General features: G+C 38.8%; 4 protein-coding genes across 4 annotated transcripts; 3 read left to right on the top strand and 1 right to left on the bottom strand.

Moving 5' to 3' along the window:
- Nucleotides 1-108: 108 nt before the first annotated feature.
- gen1 (GEN1 structure-specific endonuclease) lies at nucleotides 109-8,187 on the top strand. Its single transcript, XM_006792468.3, has 13 exons — nucleotides 109-545; nucleotides 632-830; nucleotides 1,525-1,701; nucleotides 1,845-1,955; nucleotides 2,047-2,120; nucleotides 2,216-2,301; nucleotides 2,451-2,601; nucleotides 2,684-2,720; nucleotides 2,808-2,888; nucleotides 2,970-3,100; nucleotides 3,203-3,264; nucleotides 5,468-5,617; nucleotides 6,002-8,187. The coding sequence occupies exons 1-13, from the start codon at nucleotides 385-387 to the stop codon at nucleotides 7,261-7,263; spliced, it is 2,682 nt and encodes an 893-aa protein (XP_006792531.2). The 5' UTR covers nucleotides 109-384; the 3' UTR covers nucleotides 7,264-8,187.
- A 977-nt stretch (nucleotides 8,188-9,164) lies between these two features.
- msgn1 (mesogenin 1) lies at nucleotides 9,165-9,614 on the top strand. Its single transcript, XM_006792749.3, has one exon. It carries the CDS (start codon nucleotides 9,180-9,182, stop codon nucleotides 9,612-9,614), a length of 435 nt encoding a protein of 144 aa, XP_006792812.2. The 5' UTR covers nucleotides 9,165-9,179.
- Nucleotides 9,615-10,207: 593 nt separating this feature from the next.
- On the top strand, nucleotides 10,208-15,488 carry si:ch211-51e12.7 (uncharacterized). Its single transcript, XM_006792462.2, has 6 exons — nucleotides 10,208-10,288; nucleotides 12,396-12,475; nucleotides 13,125-13,274; nucleotides 13,507-13,644; nucleotides 13,764-13,889; nucleotides 14,385-15,488. The coding sequence occupies exons 2-6, from the start codon at nucleotides 12,396-12,398 to the stop codon at nucleotides 14,473-14,475; spliced, it is 585 nt and encodes a 194-aa protein (XP_006792525.2). The 5' UTR covers nucleotides 10,208-10,288; the 3' UTR covers nucleotides 14,476-15,488.
- Nucleotides 15,489-17,989: 2,501 nt separating this feature from the next.
- Nucleotides 17,990-21,512, bottom strand: mrps10 (mitochondrial ribosomal protein S10). The gene is made up of 7 exons (XM_006792463.3): nucleotides 21,408-21,512; nucleotides 21,154-21,206; nucleotides 20,630-20,699; nucleotides 20,352-20,491; nucleotides 20,145-20,253; nucleotides 19,832-19,921; nucleotides 17,990-18,642 (listed from the first exon to the last, which is right to left on the bottom strand). The coding sequence occupies exons 1-7, from the start codon at nucleotides 21,510-21,512 to the stop codon at nucleotides 18,562-18,564; spliced, it is 648 nt and encodes a 215-aa protein (XP_006792526.3). The 3' UTR covers nucleotides 17,990-18,561.
- Nucleotides 21,513-22,197: the final 685 nt, after the last annotated feature.

Raw genomic sequence — 22,197 nt, 5'->3', positions numbered from 1 at the left:
CGAGGATTTGAAGGCGCTTTAATATGACGTCTTATTTAGTGCGCCGGGCTTCGACCGACTCTGGGGACTGTTTCCTTCATTGCTACTTTGTCCTTCATAATTTATTGTTTATTTAAAGCTAAATTAATCTGTTAATAAATATAACGACTATCACCTTGTAGATGCAGTGTAAACCTCTCATCTACTTTGTTTTCAGAGCAAAGCCAATTAATGCAGAAACAAGGCAATGTTAGTACGTAGACCTTTAACAAAATGGGACGCGGCCCAATGGCGCCACAGTTCGAAAACTCCGACTTGCTGTACAGTTTTTGTTGTTGTAACATTGGGGGTTTTTAAAATACATTTCTCCGTTTTTAATTGGTTAAAATCCACTTGTGTGTAAATATGGGCGTTCAGGATTTGTGGTCTATCGTGGAGCCGGTTCGTGAGTCGGTGCCTCTGTACAGTTTGAGCGGAAAGACGCTGGCAGTCGACCTGAGTTTGTGGGTGTGCGAAGCCCAGCACGTCCAAGCAATGATGGGGAGAGTCACGAAGCCCCATCTGAGGTAATGTCCTCATAATAAACTCATTGTGATGTTGCCTCCAAGTAACTATAAATTTAAAAGCTTTTCTTACTCCACGGTGTATCCAGGAATTTATTTTTCAGGGTATCATCCCTCACACTGATGGGGGTGAAGCTCGTGTTTGTTATGGAAGGAGAGGCTCCAAAAATTAAAGCAGAAACCATGAACAAGAGGACAGAAACAAGATATGGAGGCTTCAAAAAGAGCACTGCTCCGAAGTTTGCAACAGGCACCAGCAGGGGGCGCTTTAAAGCCGTGCTGAGAGAGGTAGGTCTGTAATCTCCTGCTCAAAAGAAAACGTCTGTGGTTATCTCTGCCCACTTTTCAGCTTGCTACGACGGCATTTTTTTTTTTTAAAGCCGGTCCAATTTAGATGAAAAAGCATGTTAGGAATGTAAGGAAGATCTGTCAAGTTTAGAGAAAAATGTAAAATGATTAATATAAAAACAATGATGAGAAACCACCATTTTACTAGAAAAAAATGGTCACATTTAGAGAAAACATTATAAATTCACAAGAAACATACCAGCAAACAGAAGAAAATAGTTAATAATAATTTAAACATTTAGATTAACTTTTTTTTTTTACATTTTTTAAATTTGGAGGAACAACATGAAGTTATAAGGACAAAAATGGCAAACTGGCAAGAATTAAAGTCAGATTTAGAAGCTTCATGAAAGAAGTTAGATTTTTGAGAAATAAAGAAAAAACAACAATAAACATGTACAGAAACATTTTTATATTACACCTGTAGGAAATAACTGGCAAATTTACATGAAAATATGAAAGTCTATTTGAAAATGTATGACAAATTGTGTTTTTTTGTCAGGCAACAATATTTTTATTTACCTTTTCATGGTTAAGTTGTAAATAAAATCAAATATTTGAACTCCTGGGCTAAATTTCTCGTTTGTAATTGTTACCTCCAGTGGCCTTACATCTCTTTGTACTCCCTCTGTAGTGTGCAGAGATGTTGGACTACCTGGGTGTACCGTGGGTGACAGCTGCTGGAGAGGCTGAGGCCATGTGTGCCTACCTGGACTCGCAGGGCCTGGTGGACGGCTGCATCACTAACGATGGAGACGCTTTCTTGTATGGAGCCCGTACTGTGTACAGGAACTTCAACATGAACAGTAAAGTATGTCTGTGGAAGTTAATCTTAAGAAAAACCTCTTTGGAGTAATAAGATGCGGTTACTTGTGTAATTACGCTACAGATGGTTTGGAAATCCTGCAGCCTTGAAGCTATCATTCACTGACCTGCATGTATTTTATACTGCAGGACCCTCAGGTGGACTGTTACCAGACTTCTCGAGTGCAAACAGACTTAAATCTGTCCAGAGAGAATCTTGTCGGTCTGGCCATTCTCCTTGGCTGTGATTATATTCCCAAGGTAGTGAAGACACCTTAATCTAAAATCGGCTAAAGGAAAATCTGTAGTATCAATGCTTTTTGTTTACTGAATGCTTTCCTGTTTCCATAAGGGCATACCAGGTGTTGGCAAAGAGCAGGCTCTGAGGCTCATTCAGACACTGAAAGGACAAACACTCCTACAGAGGTAGAAAATACAAACACACGTGAATGTAGCTAAGCAGTTTCTCTCTACGTAGCCCGAGTTAAAGGTTGTGTTCGTGTTCTTTCTGATAACTACAGGTTCATCCAGTGGAATGAAGAGACCACAGAAGTGTTTGAAGGAGGTGTAAAGAAGGTTCCTCACTGCAACTTGTGTCGACATCCTGGTGAGTGGTGCCCTGCTTTGAACTCTGACCTCCACTCCTGATCCTGTGGCTATTTTAAAGCCTTTTAAACTGTCACGTCAAAACATGCAAGTATGTGAGAGATTTCAGCATCTGAGACCCCTTACTGACTGTTATTCTTTCGTTATCAGGATCAGCTAAGACTCACGAGTCCCGCGGATGTGTGCTCTGCGGCAGTAATCGCTTCTGTCAGCCTCAGGATTTCGATTACCAGTGTCCGTGTGACTGGCACCGCTACGAACAGACTCGCCAGGCCTTGTCTTTTGAGGCAAACATCAGGAGGTGAATGGCAATTCAGAATGTCAAAGCTGATTTTCTGCTATTTAATAACTATTAAGCTAAACAGACAAGTTCTTTTTTGCAGGAAAACACTGGCAAGTCAGCATTTCCCTTTCACTGAGGTACATTTTGATCTTTCTATTTTATTTTTTATTAATAACTTGACAAATAATTTGAGTCATTTTTAACGCTTAAACCATGTCTTGCAGATCATTCGTGAGTTTCTGGTTTCCAAAGATCAGCCTGTGTCACATTTTAAGAGGAGGAAGCCAAATATGCTGCTGATCCAGGTTAATGGGTTTGTAAATTATTAAGTGTAAGGTCATCTGTTCGGCGGGCTGCGTGTAAACATTTACGTTTTGTGTCTCTAGAAATTCGCCTATGATAAGATGGAGTGGCCGAAGCACTACACCAGCGAAAAGGTGCTAGTGTTGATGACCTACGCTGAGCTGATGAACCGAAAATATGGAACAGACATGTCCTGCCAAGTTGAGCCCATCCGGTAGTGTTACAGTTTTTAATGTCAGATAAATTATCACTTTTATGACATTGTTATTATAACAGCTTTACATTCTTAACTTTCAACCTTTTTTTCATGCTAAAGAATATTTAAACCAAGAGTGAGGAATGGCGTTGCTTGCTTTGAAGTCATCTGGAGAACACCAGGTCAGTTTAAATCCCATGATGGGGAAAAAGGCACAATTTACTCACAGCATACAATAGAAGGGGAATAAAAGTGACACTCAAGAATAAAAAGCTGATTTGAGTGACAGTAGTACTGTGTTTAGTGGAGGTTGGGGTGCAGGGTGCTCGTCACCGAGTTGTCTGTTAGTGACTGGCTGTGAGGTGGGGTTCAGAGGTGACAGATCAGTCACAACAGGCACTAGGTGCTAAAGTGGCTTCCTCCCTGAGCTGGGAAATCTGTCATATTAAAGCCCCCTTAACTAACAAGCCTGTCTGATGTGAGTGGCGTCAGAAAATCTCAGCTAACTTGGATTGTTCTACATCAGAGGAAGGATATAAATGTAGAAATGACAGAGCTGAATACGTATTTTGAAGTAACACCAGTTGAAGTAAAAATGACAAATCTATGTTTTTATATCAGAAATAGTGATTTACAGTTTGATTAGTGGCTGTAAATTCTATTCCTCAGGGTAAATACAGTTGGCTCCATAAGTAAGCTTGTCTTCATACTCTACCACGGCATATTTTAATTTGGACGATGAATATGTGATTGGCTGCAGACATTAAGTTTCAACTTGAGGTGTTTTACAAAAGTGCTACATTAACTGTTCAGGAATTGCAGCGGTTTTTATGCACGGGCCTCCGAGAGGCTCAAAATTTGGTAATTTTGTTAACTGACAGGCAGTTTCATGGCTGGGTAAGGCCCGTCCCCTTGATGTTCCATGACAAATTAAGCAAATAAAGGATCTGGAGTGTATTCCAAGTGTTCAATGTGTATTTTTTAGCTTTTCACTGCAACTCAATATGAGCCACAAAAGAGATGCCAGTGTAATTGAAGGAAGCCAACTGCTCCTTCCTCACAAGGGGTTGCCACACCAGGGAGCTCCACATGTTTAATGTGACAGAGGTTTTTATCCCAGATAAAGCCATCATTACACTAAAACAAAACAAACAAAAAGATCCCAACAAAATAAACCTATTAGAGAGTTTGCAAAATATTTAGGCATGGCCAAATCTAAAATCTGGTGCAATCTTAAAAAGAATTAGTGAACTGATCAGCTCAGCAATACCAAAAGGACTGCAAGACCACAGAAGACAGCTAAAGTACATCATGACAGACTCATTTCCATGGCTAAGAAAAACAACTCCAAAACATGGCCTACAATCAAGAGGCACCTTCATGAATGGATATTGAGGGATCATTAACAACGTGCAACCCACTGGTTACAGTCAAGAACAAGAGGGCCAAATTAGACATTAGACATAAAACCAATATTAAGTTGTACCAGGATTTGAGAAGAGAAAGAGAAAATGGCTAAGTATCCAAAGTACATCAGATCATCTGTCAAGCATGGTGGAGGTAATGTTATGACATGGGCTTGTATGGCTGCCAGTGTAACTAATTTACAAATGTTTATTGATGATGTGACTGCTGATAGATGTAGGATTTGGCCAAATGCTGCAAAGTGGATCAGACAGTGCTTCACAATTCAAATCGATAATGACCCAAAGCATAGTGCAAAAGCAACCCAAAAGGTTGGTGAACAATAGGCAAAGAAGTTGGATATTCAGACGGTGCCTAGCAGAGCATCTCAAGGGAGGAAACGGCCATTCATTGACTGCAAAGGATTTTACCAAAGTATTAAAAACAATCATCATTTAAATTATAAATTTGTTCAGTTAATTTTGAACTTCTGAAAACAGGGAACTGTGCATAAAAGTGGCTGACACTACAGGATTTCTGTACAGCCTCTTGAATTTAAGCTGAAAGTCGTCTCTACAATCACATCTTGATTGTTTGATTTAAAACAATGTGGTGGCGTACATAAGCAAAACTACAAAAACTGTCATAACTACTTTTTTTTTTTTTTTCAGCTAACTGTATCATAATCTGATAATTTTGTCATGGTTTAAAATAAGTAAATAATATGTAAATAAGTTGCATATTAATCTAAAAATAGCTTAATTTCACAAGGACATTGTCTCTCAAAATTTCTACTTCCTGGTGCCTTAATAACAAGAACAAAAGTGCTGAGAACTGCAATGATCAGTGAACAGGACATTAATGGACATTTAGATATTTGAATTTATTACTCACTTTTTAAGGCAACAAATATGAAAAGTTTGAGGAGTTTAAATACTTCAGTGTGAGAAGTTGGAGCTGATGTTGATGTCTGTTCTGCAGAACATTTTGTGTTTCCTGAGGATCGGCCTGCAGAGGAACAGCGTGAGGTGAGGACGGTGGAGGAGGAGTCTCTGTTTTGTGTGGCCTACCCTGAGCTGGTGGAGATCTACCTCAGACACAAAGCTCTGGCTGAAGAGAACAAGACAAAGAGTAAGACAGTGATTTATGATATTCACTTTAAATGCACAAAGTCCATTTTAGCTATGTGCTTTACACATAGCTAAAATCTTCTCTGCTATGACAAGGCCATCCCGATCAAAGACACTTGCATCCTAAACTTGCGTCTCAACACTGTTTATTATAGCAGCTGGGACACATGCAAATGTAGCTGGTTCACAGCAGAGGCCTTGATTCAGCTATCTCATAGGTTCTGTTTTCGTTTTATACAAACTGAGCTTTGAACACACAAATCATCACTGCTATCTAGATTTAATTCCTAGTTTGCAGGAAAACTAGGCACAGACACTGAAAAAGTATTAGGATTAACAGGAAACTAATTCAGATAATCTTCTGATAACGTGTCTTCTTTTACAGAAAAGAAGCCAAAAAGTAAAAAGGAGAAGCCCTCGGATGGTTTATCAGACCTCTTGGCTCAGATGACTCTTCAGAGTTCCTCTTCATCGAATTCTATGACTCAACAGCCAAAGCTGCTCCCTACGTTGGCAAGCACAGATGAACCAGAGGTTGTGATTTTGGTCACACCGGTGAGCCATAAGCAGAATGAAAGAGGAAAAGATGATCGCTCCAGCGTGAGTGATTGCCCCAATACTCCTCTGTCTCGTGCTGACTCTGAGCCAGTTGCTTCACCTTCTGTCTCTGCTGTAATTGAAGCGCTACACCTGAGTGATATCGACTGGGATGCTTTGTCCTTCACATCTTCTCCATCCCAACAAGTAGCTACCAGCCACTCCACTGGTCCAGAGCTAAATAAAACCACAGACGGTGAAACAAAGAGTCAAAAAACAGAGCAGAAAATCTCACCTGATGTCAAACCAGTAGACTCCAGATCTGCTCCAGAGCTCTGTTACTCAGAGTGTCCTCTAAGGGAGCGGGTGCTCATGAAGAATACAGCCAAAATCGTGAATCAGGTATGCAATGATGCAGTCAAGTCAAAACCCAGTGGACACATTTCCAGTGAGGTTAGCAAAGAATCTGCTGTTAAGAAAAATGAAGCACGTGCAGAAAAACCCCAGATAGAAAAGCCAGGTGCCCCGGCTCAAAGTAAAGCCAAAGACACATTTAACGACTCCAAAAAGCCGCCACACAAATATAAATTTGTCAGGACAGCTATTCAGTCATTGGTTGTCCCACCACAGAGGTGCCACTCTAACCCAGGTACAAGTGACAAGAAGGACGAGAGCATGCCACAGACCACCAAAAAGAGTGTGTGTATGAGCGTTCGTTCATCCAGCGAGGACAGCGACGTGGAGAACCAGAAGTGTGGACCTCAAAGACGGACAAAAACAAAACCTAAACACAAACTCAAAGGCAGCTTTGTTTCAGACTTCCCTCTGAAACCAGTTGCTTCACACGCAGCGACCCAACCAACTGCAAAACCCGCTCGGAGCCTTCATTTAGCAAAACAAAAACCTCAGAGCAAACATTTTGAAAATAACAGCACACCTGTATCAACTGAAAACAACTGCCAGGATGTCCCAGCAGCTGATGTGGGTGCCAACGTGTTCCTTCCCACTCCAGCCTCACCCATCACCGTGTCAGAGAGCGACGACTCTGTGATTTGTAGCGAGAGTCCGCTGCCACTGGCAGAGAGACTGAGGCTGAAATTTCAGAAGTAATCAGTGTGGTTACACGACAAAGGACAAAAACATGTAAGCTGTTGCTCTTTTAACACTGAAAGTTTACTCTGGACTTTGGAAACACTTGTAACATAAGCTCAAATATTTGATATGGAAGCTTGTGTTTTTTTGTTGCCACTGAAAAAAATCCAAAAACCTTTTACAGTATATAAGTCAAGATTTCAGGTTATCTCAAAATTTCAAATTAATAATGGGATATTTCAAGTTATTTTCTCCTACGTTTGAGTCAGGAAGTTGAAATTTTCAGATAGTAATCCAAATTTTTGACTTTCCAGTGGCAGAAACAAGCTTCCATAATAAATGTAAAACCACACTCAGCAGAAGCTTTTTCTGTCACTAAAAAAATAAAAATCTTTTTTTCCATCCATAATCCAAAATTTTGCAATAATAACCTGAAATTTTAAGATAGTAATCCCCAAATTTCTGGATATTTTCTCAAAATTCCAACATAACAACTTGAAATTTCATGTTATTTTCTCCATATTGAGTTATTTTCTCAGATGTTTGATATAGTAAGGTCAAATTTTGAGATAATAACCAGAAATTTTAATGAATTCAAAACACTCAACAGAATCTGACTTAAGTATGGAAGCTTGTTTCTGCCATTGGAAAAAAAAAAGAAAACACATTGTTTTCATCCTTAAGTCAGTTACTGGTTATTATTTCAAAGTTTCACCTTACTAACTCAAACTTCTGAGAAAATGACTCAATATTGAGCATATTAATTATTAATATTAAAAATGTCTGCTTTTCATTGTCTCACAATTATGATTCTAATATCTTTGAGTTACAGTCATTTTCAGTCTTTTAATGTTTTATATACGAACCTGTTAACCAAGACACGTGAATAGATTTTGCCATAAACTTACTGTGAATGAAGCTTTCTCTAAAACAGAGGAGACCACTGTGCACAAATAAAGTTTAACATATTTAATACTAATGAAGAATGAGGTTTAATTTTAATGCACCAGAAGGAGGTTTTGGATAAGCAGAGGTTAAGTGTTAAATACTCACTGATGGCACCTCATGTTCTCATTTTCTCCCACCGCTGTTTGACAGAGTTGCAGGGAGGAGACCCTGCAGCTGACAGGAGGCACGGAGGAGGCTGAGCCATTGGATTTTTACAACCCACCAGAGTTGGTCCCCTTGATCCTGAGTGAGGCCTCACACCTTTTCAGACATGAAAGGTCTGGCAGGAGCTTGGTGACAGCTGCATCCTCTGCCCAAATAACAACTCTGTCCTATAACACTGGCTCTTTAATCTTATTTGTTTTATATTATTATTAGAATAAAAGCTTAGGACATAAAATATTAGTTTTTCATGTCCAGTTGGTGCGGTAAAGTAGAGTTAGTAGGATTTGTACACATTTAAAGGAGGTTAAAGTACAAGGACAGTCACTTTTAAGAATTTTCAGACAGGATAAAGAGTTTGGCTCTGCAAGTTTATCTTTTTCCAAAGTTTATTCTGGTCTTTATTTATTTATGTTAACGTCCACACTGAAGACACAAGCAGGCTTGCTTTGCCTGAGAGGCGTGAAGATCCCAGGTGAAGCAGCATCCTTCATTAGACAAATCACATCAAACTGATAATTGTCGTCAGGGAGACTTTAAAGTGTAAAGGAATCTAATTATTTTTCTTTCTATCACATTATCCCTCTATTTAGCCTTATTCACACCCCAGTGATAGACTAACGAACCATGTCCTCCGGGAAGGTCGCATTTTGGCACTTGCGAGTTTCTTTGAACTTTTTTTTTTTGTCGCTACAGCTGTGAACCTTTAAACCTCCGGAGATCAGCTTCTGTATAAAACCACTTTGGCCAAATCACTTTCACACACTCTCCCTGCCGAAACCCTGAATGCCATCCGTCGCTGCTTGGACGCCTGGATATCCAACATGAACCTGGATGTGGTTACAGCTGAAATATTGTCTGAGTGGAAGTGCCATGAGAGCGCCTTTGGAGAAAACCAAGAGTCACCTCAGCCCACTTCACCTGAGTCACAGAGGGAGTCAGTGTGCTCTTCACCGGAGATGTGCTACTCCAGCCAGCATCGGGAGATCAAAGACTTCTCCTTCACCTTCACGAGCCGAGAAGTGACTGCACCACCGGCGCAAAGGCAAGGCAAGCCAAAGATGTCCACCAAAAGACGCATGAAGGCCAGCGAGCGGGAGAAGATGCGGATGAGGAGCCTCGCAGAGGCTTTGCACCAGCTTCGGGACTACCTGCCGCCGGACTACAGCAAAAGAGGGCAGCCCCTGACCAAGATACAGACGCTCAAATACACCATTGAATACATCAACAAGCTTGCAGACCTCCTGAGTCGCACGTAAAGGCACTGAAAATGGACCGTATTTGGACATTTCGTGAAGTTTCTTTATCTGTTTCTTTTAATACTTTCCTCTTATTTTTTAACAGTTATGATGTAAATATTGTTTACTTTACTTGCACTTGCCAGATATTTTCTGTATATGAGGGATACTTTTGTTGAAATTATGAACTCAGTGTTTATGTTGACAGAATTTGGAGAAGAGTCGTCGTACTTGATTCGTACTTTTACCCTCCTGTTTTTATTTTATTTTATTTTTTAGAATTTAAGAGAATTGGTAACGTTTTGCTGTGTGAATTTTGTGTTTTTCCTCAAATACTAAAACAGGTCGATTTGTATACTGCTAAATGTTCTGCATTCATCGGCTGTTTTAATCCAAATGAGTTCTACAGTCATGCTTTTCCCCTCAATCTTCAATAAACGTGTGTAATGTGTTGAACGTGTGGGCCGTTTAATTACTGAACCGTTTTCAAGGCTGGAGACCATTGGAAGCACGTTAGCCGAGTCAACCAATCAGAATCCCAGAAAGCGAACCTTGGCCTAAATGACGGTACCAATGAACCAATCAAGTTTAAACATTTATTCCTGGTGGGCGTGACTTTGGAAGCGAGCGTCTCTTCACAAAGAAATCCCAACCTGGGATGTCTGTTTAAGCCGCCATTTCAAAGCCCATCGAAGGTACGAGAGTTGCTAAAAATTTTGTATATATCTATATTTTTTATTTTTCTATTTTTTTTCCATTTTTTTAAGAATCACAAAAACCATATCGTTTTTTAATCTACCTCACCGGCGTCACCGATTTGAAGTAAGTCATTCCAGAAGCGTCAAAAAAATCTACAGAAACGCCCCTTTCTTGGATGACTAACGTTTAGCTTAATCACACGCTTGTCACTGAAGTTTATTCTGTTTATATTTTCAATTAGGAAAATATCATTAAATGTGTCTTTGAAATTTGTTTATATTAGACTGTTCTTTAAAAAATTTGCAACATAGCGTAATTCTGTCATACCTGCCCTGGAAGTTCCAGGAGTTAGACGGGGCCCTTTATGGCTTTACGTGTATATTTTAGCCGGCTGGGCTCACTATTTGCTACTATTAATGAGGGGTATTAAGAAGTATTATTAGAGGCTCGAACTGTATTTGTCGCACAGGTCGTCCCCAACCCCCTCGGCCGCTGCTGCTAGCTTGATATTTAAAAGCTCACACAACCTCAGCTGCCTCCTAGGATCGGGATAAAATTGTTTCCATGACGCTCGACGTGCCTTTGGCTTTGCAGGCTTTCTGTCTTCAAAATATCACTGTAAAATGTACGTATGAACGAGTGTGCTTCATGCCATGTTCATGGCCATTAAACATTTTAAGTGTGTGGCTCAGCCACTGGACCTGTTACATACAAATCTCTCTATATAATAAATCATAAGCAGAACAGTGTACTTTCCGTCTACATCCTGGCTTAAATGGATATTTAGGTGGGTGTAGAATGAGCGACTCATCCCTCATTATTGCAAAATGAGGATAATAAACTAATGGAAATAACTCTCGGGAGATTTAGCTGTAGACTTTATTAAGCATAAAAATATTCAGTGATCAAATTTATGCATTGACTAAAAGTGGGTGTGACAAAACGATAAAGTTAAGAGAAAGGGTAATGATATTAACTAGACTTACAGAAAAATGTAAAAATATGTTCCGTTTTGTGTTTATTATGTAAGACTAATGAAGTCAAAAATACAGGTAAATTAAACAGGACATGTCCTCAGTGTTAGTCTTTGTCAGTGTGGTTAAGTTTTATCCACCCAGCAACCATGAGGAGGTTTTGGTGCATATCTTTATTATAGAATTTCTGTGTAACAAGATTGCCTTTGTATCATAGTAAATTCTGATCTCTTCTGATGTATTCTGATCTTTTTGATAGCCCACACCCTCCTCCAAAAATAAAAATAACACAGGACTGTAATTACTCCTGTTTGAAGGTTTTGAGCCTATTGTTTATAACCTGGGGTTGGTAGTGGTTAACTAATCTTAAGGTAATGCGTTAGATCTTTTAGCTTTCAGCAGGATGAGTTTTTAGAATGAGCAAACATGAGCCGATGTCTTGTTGAAATATATTTAAGCTATTAAAGTCCAGGATATAAAAATGTATGACATGATTTAATTTTTAAGAGAGCTGAAGAGGTGCCACATGAGTATTTAATCAGCCTGTTAATAAAACGCAATTACACAAACTTGCCAGGCAATTACACACAGACTCAAAATTGGAACAGAGCAATCCAAAGGAAGGATAGACGAGTAAATCCTGCCTGTATTTGTGCTGATTCAGCAGCACACAAACACGAGGAAAGTGGAGAGTAATCATTTAAAAGTGAAACAGAACACCAGGGAGACTGACTGCGTTATATCTCTTCATATATACAGTTATCTTCTAGTTCTTTATTGTTCTGTTTTATTAGTCTTGAAGAAATAAATTGATTAAAGGCATTTCCTGTGTACTTATGCAGACAACATACAAATTAGTGTAAAAAACTCACCAGAATGCAGAAAATGAAGTGTCTCTCAGTATATTAGAATACAAGTCAAAAACATTGCAGTGCAGTTTCCAGCATTACATAACAAACACTTAAAAAATATTATGTTTGAACGCAGCTCTTCTGTTCGTGATGGTGTTCATTGTCTATATCTATATCATTATGTTTTGTACTTGTGAAAAATCACAGGTACAAGTATGAATCTAGTACTTATAACTGCTGATCTTCTGCACATAACTATTGACTTGGGATTGTTTCAGATGGACACGGACACAGAAGAGAGAGTCACAGAAACTTCCATGGATGACTCAGAGAAACATGTAATCCAACTCAAATCCAGGTCTGTCCTGCTGTCTGTTACAGTCTCCTGTTTCATTTGTGTACACATGCCGGTTGTTCGAGTTTAGGTCTTTTTCTTCTGCTTCATCTTTCAGATATGTCTATAGGAAACTGTCATGGCAAGGTCATATGCTATAAATAGTTTACTGTTTTGTCCTATAGTGGCAGCAACTGAGAGAGGTCATACTGTGTCACAGATATAATCTGTAAAAGCTTAACTTTTTTTTAGCCTGGTGTTAAATGATTGTTATAGATTTCACATTAAATCTTCAACCTGGACTCTGTTGTATTTTAATGGATGCATACATGTTTTTCTTGTTCTTTGATCTCCAGCAGATTTTTAATTTAACCACAGCAAGTCACAGTAATTAATGTAGTAGTTTTCTACTAATACTTAATCAGGTCCTGCAGATTTTCTTTATAATGATTTAAAGATGCATCTCTTCACACCCATATCTATTTATGTAGTCTAAATGCCTTACTATTTGACAACATGACAATTCCTGTGGTTTTATGCAAGATTAGATATAAAAAAAATTAAAGTGCGTCAGTGTTTTTTTTTTGTTTTTTTTTTAATTTATTACAGCTTAACAAGACCAAACCTGAACTAGAAGGACAGTGTCAGTTTTCCCTTTGTTATCTTCCTTCAGGGGTCGTGGGGCCAAAGGCCGTGGGCGAGGGGGACGTATGAGTAGAGGTGGCATGCGTGGTGGGCGGGGCATGATGAAAGGCTTTGGGCCACCAGGACCTGGAAGGGGTCGAGTAAAGGATGGAGCCATGAATGGATTTGGGCCCATGAGGTACTTTTATTGATGTCTGACACATGCATAGTGTTGATGTTCTGTAATATGTAAGTTTTATAACTTGGTTAGTTTCTAAACACATATTTTCAGTTGGTAAACATAAAAAGGAAATGCTTATAGACAGCCACTACTGAGTATTTCAGTATTTAGATGCATTTTAAATACTTAACTTTTGATCCATTACATGTGTCAATTTAGATAAATTATGCTGCGCCTTCTTGCCTTGCAGAGGAATGGGGAGGATGCGTCCTTACCCTGACCTTAGAGGTCCTCGAGGTAGGGCTGGACCCATGGGCATGGGCCCTCCTCTTCCCCCTCCCCCACCTCCTCCTATGCACCTCAGAGGCCCCTTTCCACCCATGCCCAGGTAAACGCCTCATTCAGGCGCATAACATGCACAGACACTCACAAAGCGCTTAGTTAGAGCTGACCTGTCACTTTCAAATGTCTTATTCCTTACTGCCTGAAAATGTTCTTCCTCTACAGGCATGGACCCCCTCCACCCCCTCCTCCAGGTCATCCTGGTTTCAGAGGGCGTCCGCCACACCCTCGAGGCCGTGGCATGCCACCCCCTGGACCTCCGCGCCCCTTTCGTCCGCGAGGCCCACGAGGGTAAGCGGTGTTTTAATATTCATATCATGCTTAAGCTTAAAATGTCACAAATCTCGGTGCTTTGTGTGCACGGTAACCAGATTGTTAAATTTAGTGAATCTGAGAGTTTTTCTTTGAGATCTGAGATGCAGCAAAAGCACAGAGGTTTGTGACACTAATGCACAGTCTTTTCTGTCCCTTTCTCTTCAGCCTGCTTATAGTTAAATTCTTTAATCTTCTCTTCAATTTTTTGATAGCTCTGTGTCAAAAAGAGGCAGTTTTGCTTTAATAGTTTCCTACTGTAGCAAATGTAAAGTGAAGTTATTTTTTTAAGCTAAACTCTTAAATAGTGCATGAAACATGAAGCTGTATTTTGCAAGTTCAAAGGTGCAGAGCAGAGGGGATCTCAGTTCCCCCGCCTTAAACTAGAGTCTTTCAGATGGCTGCTCTTATCAGAGTGTGCCCCCTATTGGCCAAAGCCAAGAATCCAATGTGTGATTTTATCCTTTTACACAGCTACCACAATGGACCGGTCTCTCCTCCGCCTCACCCCCCACCTGGCAGAGGCCAGAGGTGGCCAGGCCCCCCTGGTGGCCGACGCTTTTAATACAGCCTGCTCTAAAAACTATAACTAAGCAGCTGTTAATGTAGAAGGGGCCCTGTAGTCGTGCAGTGAATGAAATGCCCCAGAATGATGTGTTTATAAAAAAATAAATAAAAGTCTGAGTTATCTTTTGAGTATCTTAAGAAATACTCTGTGCCGACATGTTTGGTTGTTGGTATTGTCCACTGGCAAAGAGAAAAATGTGAATATGACTAAAGGGCAACTGAGGACAAATTAAAAACGATTTATAACCGAATAATGTAAAGGGATTCCCAAGTTCTGTTACCTATAAATACTGTTCGTATTTTAATAGAAGTTGTTAAAACGAGTTTGTTCTCCAAAATTAAATGTTCTGTGTTTCTTGTTACAGTCGCCCTGTGAGCCTTTTTCCTGACCCCTAATGAATAAAGGTTAACAAATGGGGTGACACTGTGTTTCTGAAGGTGGGGGTAGAGGGGAAAATTTTAAAAGGGAGGGGAAGGAGTGCACAGCAGCCCTCAAACACTACTGTTTATTAGTTTGGTCCACCTTGGACCTCCCTAATCGTTCCTCATGCTACATGGATATAGTTATGTATTCATAACCTCACTAAACAGTGCACTAATTATTGTTTGACACGTTTTACAAGTCTTTATCCAGCTTGTCGAGTATTAATGAGTATTTAATTTCATATTATATATCTTTTAATGTGCAGGTATTTTAAGTTATGAGTATTGCTGTTTGGAACATTCATGTTTGTCTCCAGCAATCGATTGTGTGATGACAAAAAGGCATTATAAATGAATATAGTATATATATATACACACACATATATACCAGGTTTCTTAATTAGAGCAAATTCCATTCATATTTGCTCCAGTTAATGATAAGAAGTTACTCTTTACTGTGTGTTTTTTAAGTGTTACTATTTTATATTCATTGTAATTAACATAACTTGTGAAACTGTGAATGTGTTTTGAGAACCGTCAAGAGATAGACGTGAAAGAACAAAAATAATAAAACAACAAAAAAATAAACTCAACTTCTTCTTTTTTTATTTGTTCACAAACAAGTCTGAGAGTTGTTATTACCGACTACAACGTCTCTGTGAAACAGAATGAACTGCATTGTAAGTGTGAGCTTACATTTATTTATGTGATACTTTAAAGTGAACATTTGATTCGTGTAATTAATAGTTTTGCTTTAGTTTTTACTATCTGGAGGACCAGGAAATCTTGATGTTCACTTTAGATCTCACTGAATTCTGTAGACTGAGGGCTTCAATTAATTTATGGCTTAAAAAATGTAAAACTAAACTATGGATTGTACTTATAGTAAAGGTTTACGGCCTTGTAGCTACCAGTGTAAAATTGATTGGAGGACACGGAGCCGCTCCACATACAAGACATCTCTCAGTTTAAAATGAGTGGTAGCATGTCTAAAAGGAGGACATCATCTGAACAGACACTCTGATATGACCAAGAATTATAACTTATTTATTCTGTTTCTAAAAGATGCTGACCCCGTTTCAAAGGGGACAGCTGGCTCAGAAAACCGCACTATTCTAAATTCTGAGGTTTTTTTTGTTTTGTTTTTTTCAGTCAAATCTATTTATCTTATCTCCTGTACTCTTGTATAATTTCAAATATAATTAATTGCTTGCATGCATGAAATAGTTCCACCTTTTTATATTTAATAAAAATAATAATAACAATAGATGTGGGTTTACAATGTGCACACATTTGCTCAAATTGGGGTATAATGATTTAAGAGGGTCTTCGGTTTTACAGTTTATTCGTAGTGTGGTGATTAAGGCCAGCTGAATTTTTAAAGCTAAAAGCAAAGGTGCAACCATCTGAAGAAAATAATTTTTACTAGATAAACGAGGACTTTATTCTGTGAACCACACGTTGCTTGAATATAGGTACACGTGCAAGGAGAGGTGATAAGTAAATAGCCACAGCCAGGTGTTGCATCCTGCCCCCTTTCTCTTCCTGTCTTTTTCCATTTCTTCAACACTTTTGACTACATTTTGCTACATCAGCCTCTGCAGTCCCAGTTTCTCCCTTTAGTTGATTATAACAGACTGACTGTTGTTGTCTCCTGAAGGGGGTGGGGGGGGGCACACAGTACAGTTAACCTCCCAGGCCCCAAGGAACCCAGGCCCTCCCTCACATCTCTCCCCTCCTTCACCAGCGGCGTGACACCTGAGGTTCGGCACGTCACTTGAAAAGGTGAGCCTCCTCTTGTGTCTTAATCCCTAAACCCCTTCCTCTGCAAAACAAGGAGCTTCTCTCTTTCAGGACCTCAAGGTGGAGAAACTTCAGAGTCATACTGGGGATTGGTGAGATTTTAGAGGATTTGTGGGTTTGGAGGTGCATCTGTACCATGATGGGGAAAATGGCATGCTTGATATATAGCGCGTAGTCTTCTACTCAGGAAATCAAGATGTTTCATTTAACTACTTCTAGGCTAATGTGGATGGTGCTTTCTAGCTCACTTCCACACCTTATTGGACACATGAAGCCCCTGTTAGCTGTAACGGTAACATTCCTGCTGATATCACAGGTTAGACTATGTACTGAGAAGCAATGGAATGACCCACAGATTAACGATGCTTTGGTTCAGGAGGCCAGCAGACATTTTACACTCTTTAGTGTTCAGCATAACATTTTTTCCCCTGCTGGGTCACAGAGGAAGGCTGTCAGACTTTTTATCTTTTTGACCAACAAAAAGCCATTTTAGTTCATTTATAGTTGGAATATAATTTATAGAATTTATCAGTGGTTTATATTATAACAAATTTTAAAGTGGTAGAATTAAAGATCTATTTTTTATCTGCACACAGCACTTTATTTTAGCTTCTTGGTAATTTAGCTACAACAGATAATAAATTTATCAGACCACCTATCACTTAAAACAAAATACATTTTTTTTAGAAATTTGTCAAAAACTTATTTCAAACTAAAAATATTATTTATATAACAGTGTTCATGTTTTTATACCCAAATTTCAGCCACATTTTCACACAGGATTTATAAGAAGTCAGAAATTAAATTAAATAATTTAATTAAACAAATTATAGTTCAGCATTTAAAATATGATTTTGATGATTATTTAGTAGAGGAACATAGAGATTTTGGTAACTATCAACACTGTTAATTTAGGACAGCTGTGGTGGTCCAAAACACTTTAAGCACTGTTGTTGTGTAAACTGAACCAGTGGTTGTCTGTCTCTCCAGCTGGAGGATGCTACATTTACAGATTTACAGGACTTTCTCACCACTGTTGCGTCATTTTCTAAGTCACTATCGTCCACTGTTTACATTTAAGGGACTATATTTCAAGAAACATTCAGTGATTAGAGCCATTAGAAGCAGTATAAGCTACTGGCAATCATACTTAGGTATTTAGACTATTTTTTTATTTTTTTCTTTTAAACAGCATACAAAAATGGTTTCAGGAAGGTATAGATGCAATAGTTTGATTAGCTGAAATTCAACTAGGATTTGATAAAGCCTGTCTGAACCTACTTGAATGCTTGCTAAATGATTGAGATTCCTGTGTGGCGCGTGTGGCCAGGTTTTAACAGACAGGATAGATTTCAAAATGAAAAGGCCAACAAAACTAGCAAGCAAAAAAGATCCCTCCAGTGAACTTGAATTAGTTGACACTTAACTCCTCTACAGCATAAAGAAACGATTAAACACCTCCACTTTTTCCTTTTGAAGGTAACCATACGATGAATACACGTAAAATAAAATGAGGTGCCAATCATCAGATTGACTACGCTGTTTTGTGATTTGATGTATACTGTTTTAATCAATAAATGTACAAAGCAAAGGTCTCGTGTGTGCTGGTCTTGTATCTGCACATATACATACAGTTCATCCCGATATCACTGCAGCTCGTCAAACAAAAACTTTTGACTTATTTGAAACATAGTCCCAGATAAACTACAACCTGAACTACAAAGAATGAGTTGTGTGCATATTCAGTTTATTTCACATAGCTTTGCAACAGAACAGACAACATGCTTTAAAAAAAAAAAAAAAAAACAATCACAGGAAAACACATTTAATAGGCATCTGTTAGTCACAGGTGCTGGATTTACTGGCTGGGCTTGTCGTCTGTGGGAATTTCCTTCCACATCGGTTCAAGGATGTGATCAGGAACCTTCTCCATTGCAGTCTGTCAACATGAACAGAATAGAAGAGCGAGAACGTCATATGAAATTTGCCCTTTCCCACACTGAATTGCACAGATAGGGAAGGACTGTCATATTCACCTTTACTGGGAAACGTCCGAAGGAGTATTAGACCACATTAAGAAATTTTTTTTTATCATTTTGAGAATAAAGCCAAAATTTTAAAAAGGCCAAATGGGCAGATTAGTTGTTTCAAGACAAACTGCACCAGCTGCTATACACTTTACAAAATACCTTGTTTAGACAAGTCGATTAAAACTAAATGATCAGCCGTCTTGTGATCCAACATGCGTACTTTTTATTGCACAATGGTGCAACCATCGATAACCTTCCATTTGTTCAATACCAGCCATTTCATTTTGGACAAATCCACTCTTCCAGGTGTGTGGTTTTCTGTCTGACCAGATGCAGTTTTCTGCAACATCTTTTCAACGTCCTTATCCTTAACATACTGAGCTAGAAGGGAAATCGTTTCCCACCTTGTTACTAAAACCGATTCTTGAGTTCATCATCAAAAGAGGGTAAAGCACCTGTGGAAGTTGTAAACAACTGTAATCTACACATTTCAACTTCTCAAAATAGATTTTAATTTAATATCAAAATGATCACATGTATATTAGGGTTTTTCTTTTGTCAAGGGTTAATTTTTTTCAAGGGAGAATTCATTTCATGTTTAACTGAAAACATTGTGCATATTTTGTATCCTTTGTATCCAGTTTTGACTTCAACCAGTCCACACTATTCGTTTATAAACCTTTAACATTTAGTCAACTGAAATTATCTCATGGCATATAGATACTTGAGCTTCTCTTTACCATTTGTATAGATAGGGCTACTCAGTTTTCCCAGCTCAGATCATCAGCATCAGTTTCCTCTTAGCCGTATTCTGTGTTAGCTTCTTAGCTGCCAGGTGCACCTTTCTGTGGGGTTTGGTGTATACACTGGGGCTGTGATACTGCAGACACCAGCTACAACAGGGGACAGGCCAAATTTATTAACAACCTAAGTTAGGAGTGGGAAATTAATTTTCCCAAGGGGCCACATTAGAATTGGGAATATCATGGAGGGCCACACCAATAAGCTTTGCAATGGAAAGCATCTAGCCGGCAGGCACTGATATTGATGATACTGGTGCGCGAGTTTGGGTGTACATCGATCTCTACAAAACCTCACCTTCGTCACCTCCATGGCTACACCTTCCGGAAGATTCCTCTGAATGTATTCAAGGTATACTTGTGCTGTACAGCCTGTTATATGATGCAGCTACGGAGACAAAAAATAAAAATAAACATATTAAACGAATTACCTTATAATGACATGCAATAACTGGCACAAACACAAAGCTCATTCATGTTATTGTGCAAAGGTTAGAAGTTTCCAGTAAAATGTAACTAGGTGAATAATACTGAACTCCTTTTAATGGCTTTTTGTGCATTTTTTTTCTTGTTTGATTTAAAAAAATTTTTTTTAAATTAGAGCTTCTTACCTCGATGCACCGGTAGTGAGTTCTCATCTCATACTGGACCCTGTGTTTTTTGAAAATGTGTATTGACTTCAGGAGTGTTAACCTCTCAATGTCCTTCGGAGGTTCAAAACTGTGGTGGAGGAAGGAGATCCCAAAAAAGTCATGGCATTACAAGAAGATTTTAGACAGAAACTTTACTAGAGTTAGTGTGTGGCTGCTAAAACTCACACTTTTCCAAGACTGATGCCCAGTTCTTTAGCTGTCATGGTGGCAAAGAACTCATAGCTGTCCAAGACAGCTCTGTCATGACCTTTAACCAAAACCACTAGTTTCTGGAACAGTGTGTCCGGCTCCTCTGTGACTGTGATCTGGACCAAGGGAGAGAAAAAAAAAAGCCTTAACACCACATGCAATTCCAAGCGATGGCCTTTGAATATAAACCACTGTAGGTTTGTTGTATTTCACTACAGCACCAGCCTGATATAAGAATGATAATGATAACTTACTGCCGATTGTGCTGCTGACGTTAAAACTGTCGTGTGGAAGGAGGTGCTGGGAGTCAGAGGGAGGTGAAGCCTGCAGAGGAGATACAGAATAACTGCTTATACAATAAATGCACTTAGGAAAAAGTGCACTTCAACTGCACAAGGTGCTTAATGCCTCTGGGCTTTTCTGGCTTAGCTTCATGGTGTTCCAATTCACTGCCTGAATATACTGCTAGTGTTGTTTTATTTTATTAAGGATTGTGAGTATACTGTACCTATAAGATGTCCTTTTCTTTACATTATTTACTTAATTTCCATGGAAAAATAAACACGTTGCATTCCAATACAGCCAAAAAAAAGTGCTCCAAAAACACATGCTATTTATCTTTACTGACAGATCTTATCAAAAAACAGTAAAAACTCTTTGTAAATCTCTTCATAATTTAATTTAAAACTGCTGCACCCATGCTTCGTGTGAAAATTCATGTGATTCACGTTAGCAATTATGGCTCAACTCATTTAAAAGATTGGGGGGGTTGACTTACCGAGTTATATTACATTTCCTGTGACCCGAACAGACACTCAAACTTGCCGGTCCCTGAAAACAGAATCAAACTCTTTTTATTGAAATGTTCAAATGACTTTTATTTTGTTAACCTCGGTTGTGCAGCTGCCACGAATGGCCAAAATCTACGATTGGCTAACTAGCTACGGTAATTTTTCCAAACCTAGATACCTGCCATGTTAGTAAACTGTTAGAAAACGTTATCTAAAATGAAAAATAAGTTAGTTACCATACCAAATATGAGACACCACTCAATATCCTTGCCAAAGAGAATAATTCACGTCTGCGAACCATGAGAGACGCCATGTTTTTGAGAGAGCGGACAGAAGGTGAAATCATTTCCCTGTGCTGCCCCCTTGTGTCTTGGAGGATAAATGAGGTGAGCACTAACGAGCTAGTGATGAGTACCAAGTATCCAGTCTACAGTCCCATCTAAACCTTTCATGGTCAAAAAAACTGAGAATTAAAGACTAAGATTGGATGTATTATATTCAAATATATTTTCACATTTACAAGTCATATGAATAAAAATGTAGTCTGCACTTGACTACGGTGACATTATTTATGCATGCTTATGATGTTTCATCTACCTTGTAGCTTCCTGATTCTGTCACGGTGATTCTTCTCTTGATCATCACCACATCTTATTTGAAAAAGTGGAGTTAGTCAGTAATGTATGATCTTTCTTTACAAGGTTCAACTGCAAAGACTGCCTGTTAACCTCTGGTCCTTGATTTAATTTAAATGCAGTATCTGCAAAGTCACTGGGCATTTTAACATTAGATTTATCTCTTATTCATACTTTTAAATACTTTTCTGCCTATAAACGGAATGAGCAATAAACAAAAACAAAGAACCCAAAACCTAAACAATTACTTTGGCACATTTGTTTTCTTAATTTGTGATCATGAATAATATGTTGTTTTATTACACATTTATACACATCCACATTTGTATTTGACCTGAAATATGCTTCACATTATTGTGAAAAAACAATTTATGGAGGCTGCTTATACAGTTGCTG

Source organism: Neolamprologus brichardi, chromosome 15 (assembly GCF_056152115.1).
Source record: "Neolamprologus brichardi isolate AB-2024 chromosome 15, ASM5615211v1, whole genome shotgun sequence".
NCBI classification, from domain to species: Eukaryota; Metazoa; Chordata; class Actinopteri; order Cichliformes; family Cichlidae; genus Neolamprologus; species Neolamprologus brichardi.
This window is presented reverse-complemented; position numbering and strand designations above follow the sequence as displayed.

What these genes read in the sequence shown, in the direction of transcription:
- msgn1 (XM_006792749.3), top strand. Translation starts at nt 9,180, where the DNA reads ATGAACCTGGATGTGGTTACAGCTGAAATATTGTCTGAGTGGAAGTGC.
- si:ch211-51e12.7 (XM_006792462.2), top strand. Translation starts at nt 12,396, where the DNA reads ATGGACACGGACACAGAAGAGAGAGTCACAGAAACTTCCATGGATGAC. An exon ending in AATGGATTTGGGCCCATGAG is followed by an intron (nt 13,275 to 13,506) that starts GTACTTTTATTG and finishes CTTGCCTTGCAG; the next exon opens with AGGAATGGGGAGGATGCGTC. An exon ending in CGTCCGCGAGGCCCACGAGG is followed by an intron (nt 13,890 to 14,384) that starts GTAAGCGGTGTT and finishes CCTTTTACACAG; the next exon opens with CTACCACAATGGACCGGTCT.
- mrps10 (XM_006792463.3), bottom strand. Translation starts at nt 21,512, where the DNA reads ATGATTTCACCTTCTGTCCGCTCTCTCAAAAACATGGCGTCTCTCATG. An exon ending in AGGAAATGTAATATAACTCG is followed by an intron (nt 20,700 to 21,153) that starts GTAAGTCAACCC and finishes TCTCCTCTGCAG; the next exon opens with GCTTCACCTCCCTCTGACTC. An exon ending in CGTCAGCAGCACAATCGGCA is followed by an intron (nt 20,492 to 20,629) that starts GTAAGTTATCAT and finishes CCCTTGGTCCAG; the next exon opens with ATCACAGTCACAGAGGAGCC.
- gen1 (XM_006792468.3), top strand. Translation starts at nt 385, where the DNA reads ATGGGCGTTCAGGATTTGTGGTCTATCGTGGAGCCGGTTCGTGAGTCG. An exon ending in ACTTCAACATGAACAGTAAA is followed by an intron (nt 1,702 to 1,844) that starts GTATGTCTGTGG and finishes TTTATACTGCAG; the next exon opens with GACCCTCAGGTGGACTGTTA. An exon ending in CAACTTGTGTCGACATCCTG is followed by an intron (nt 2,302 to 2,450) that starts GTGAGTGGTGCC and finishes TTTCGTTATCAG; the next exon opens with GATCAGCTAAGACTCACGAG.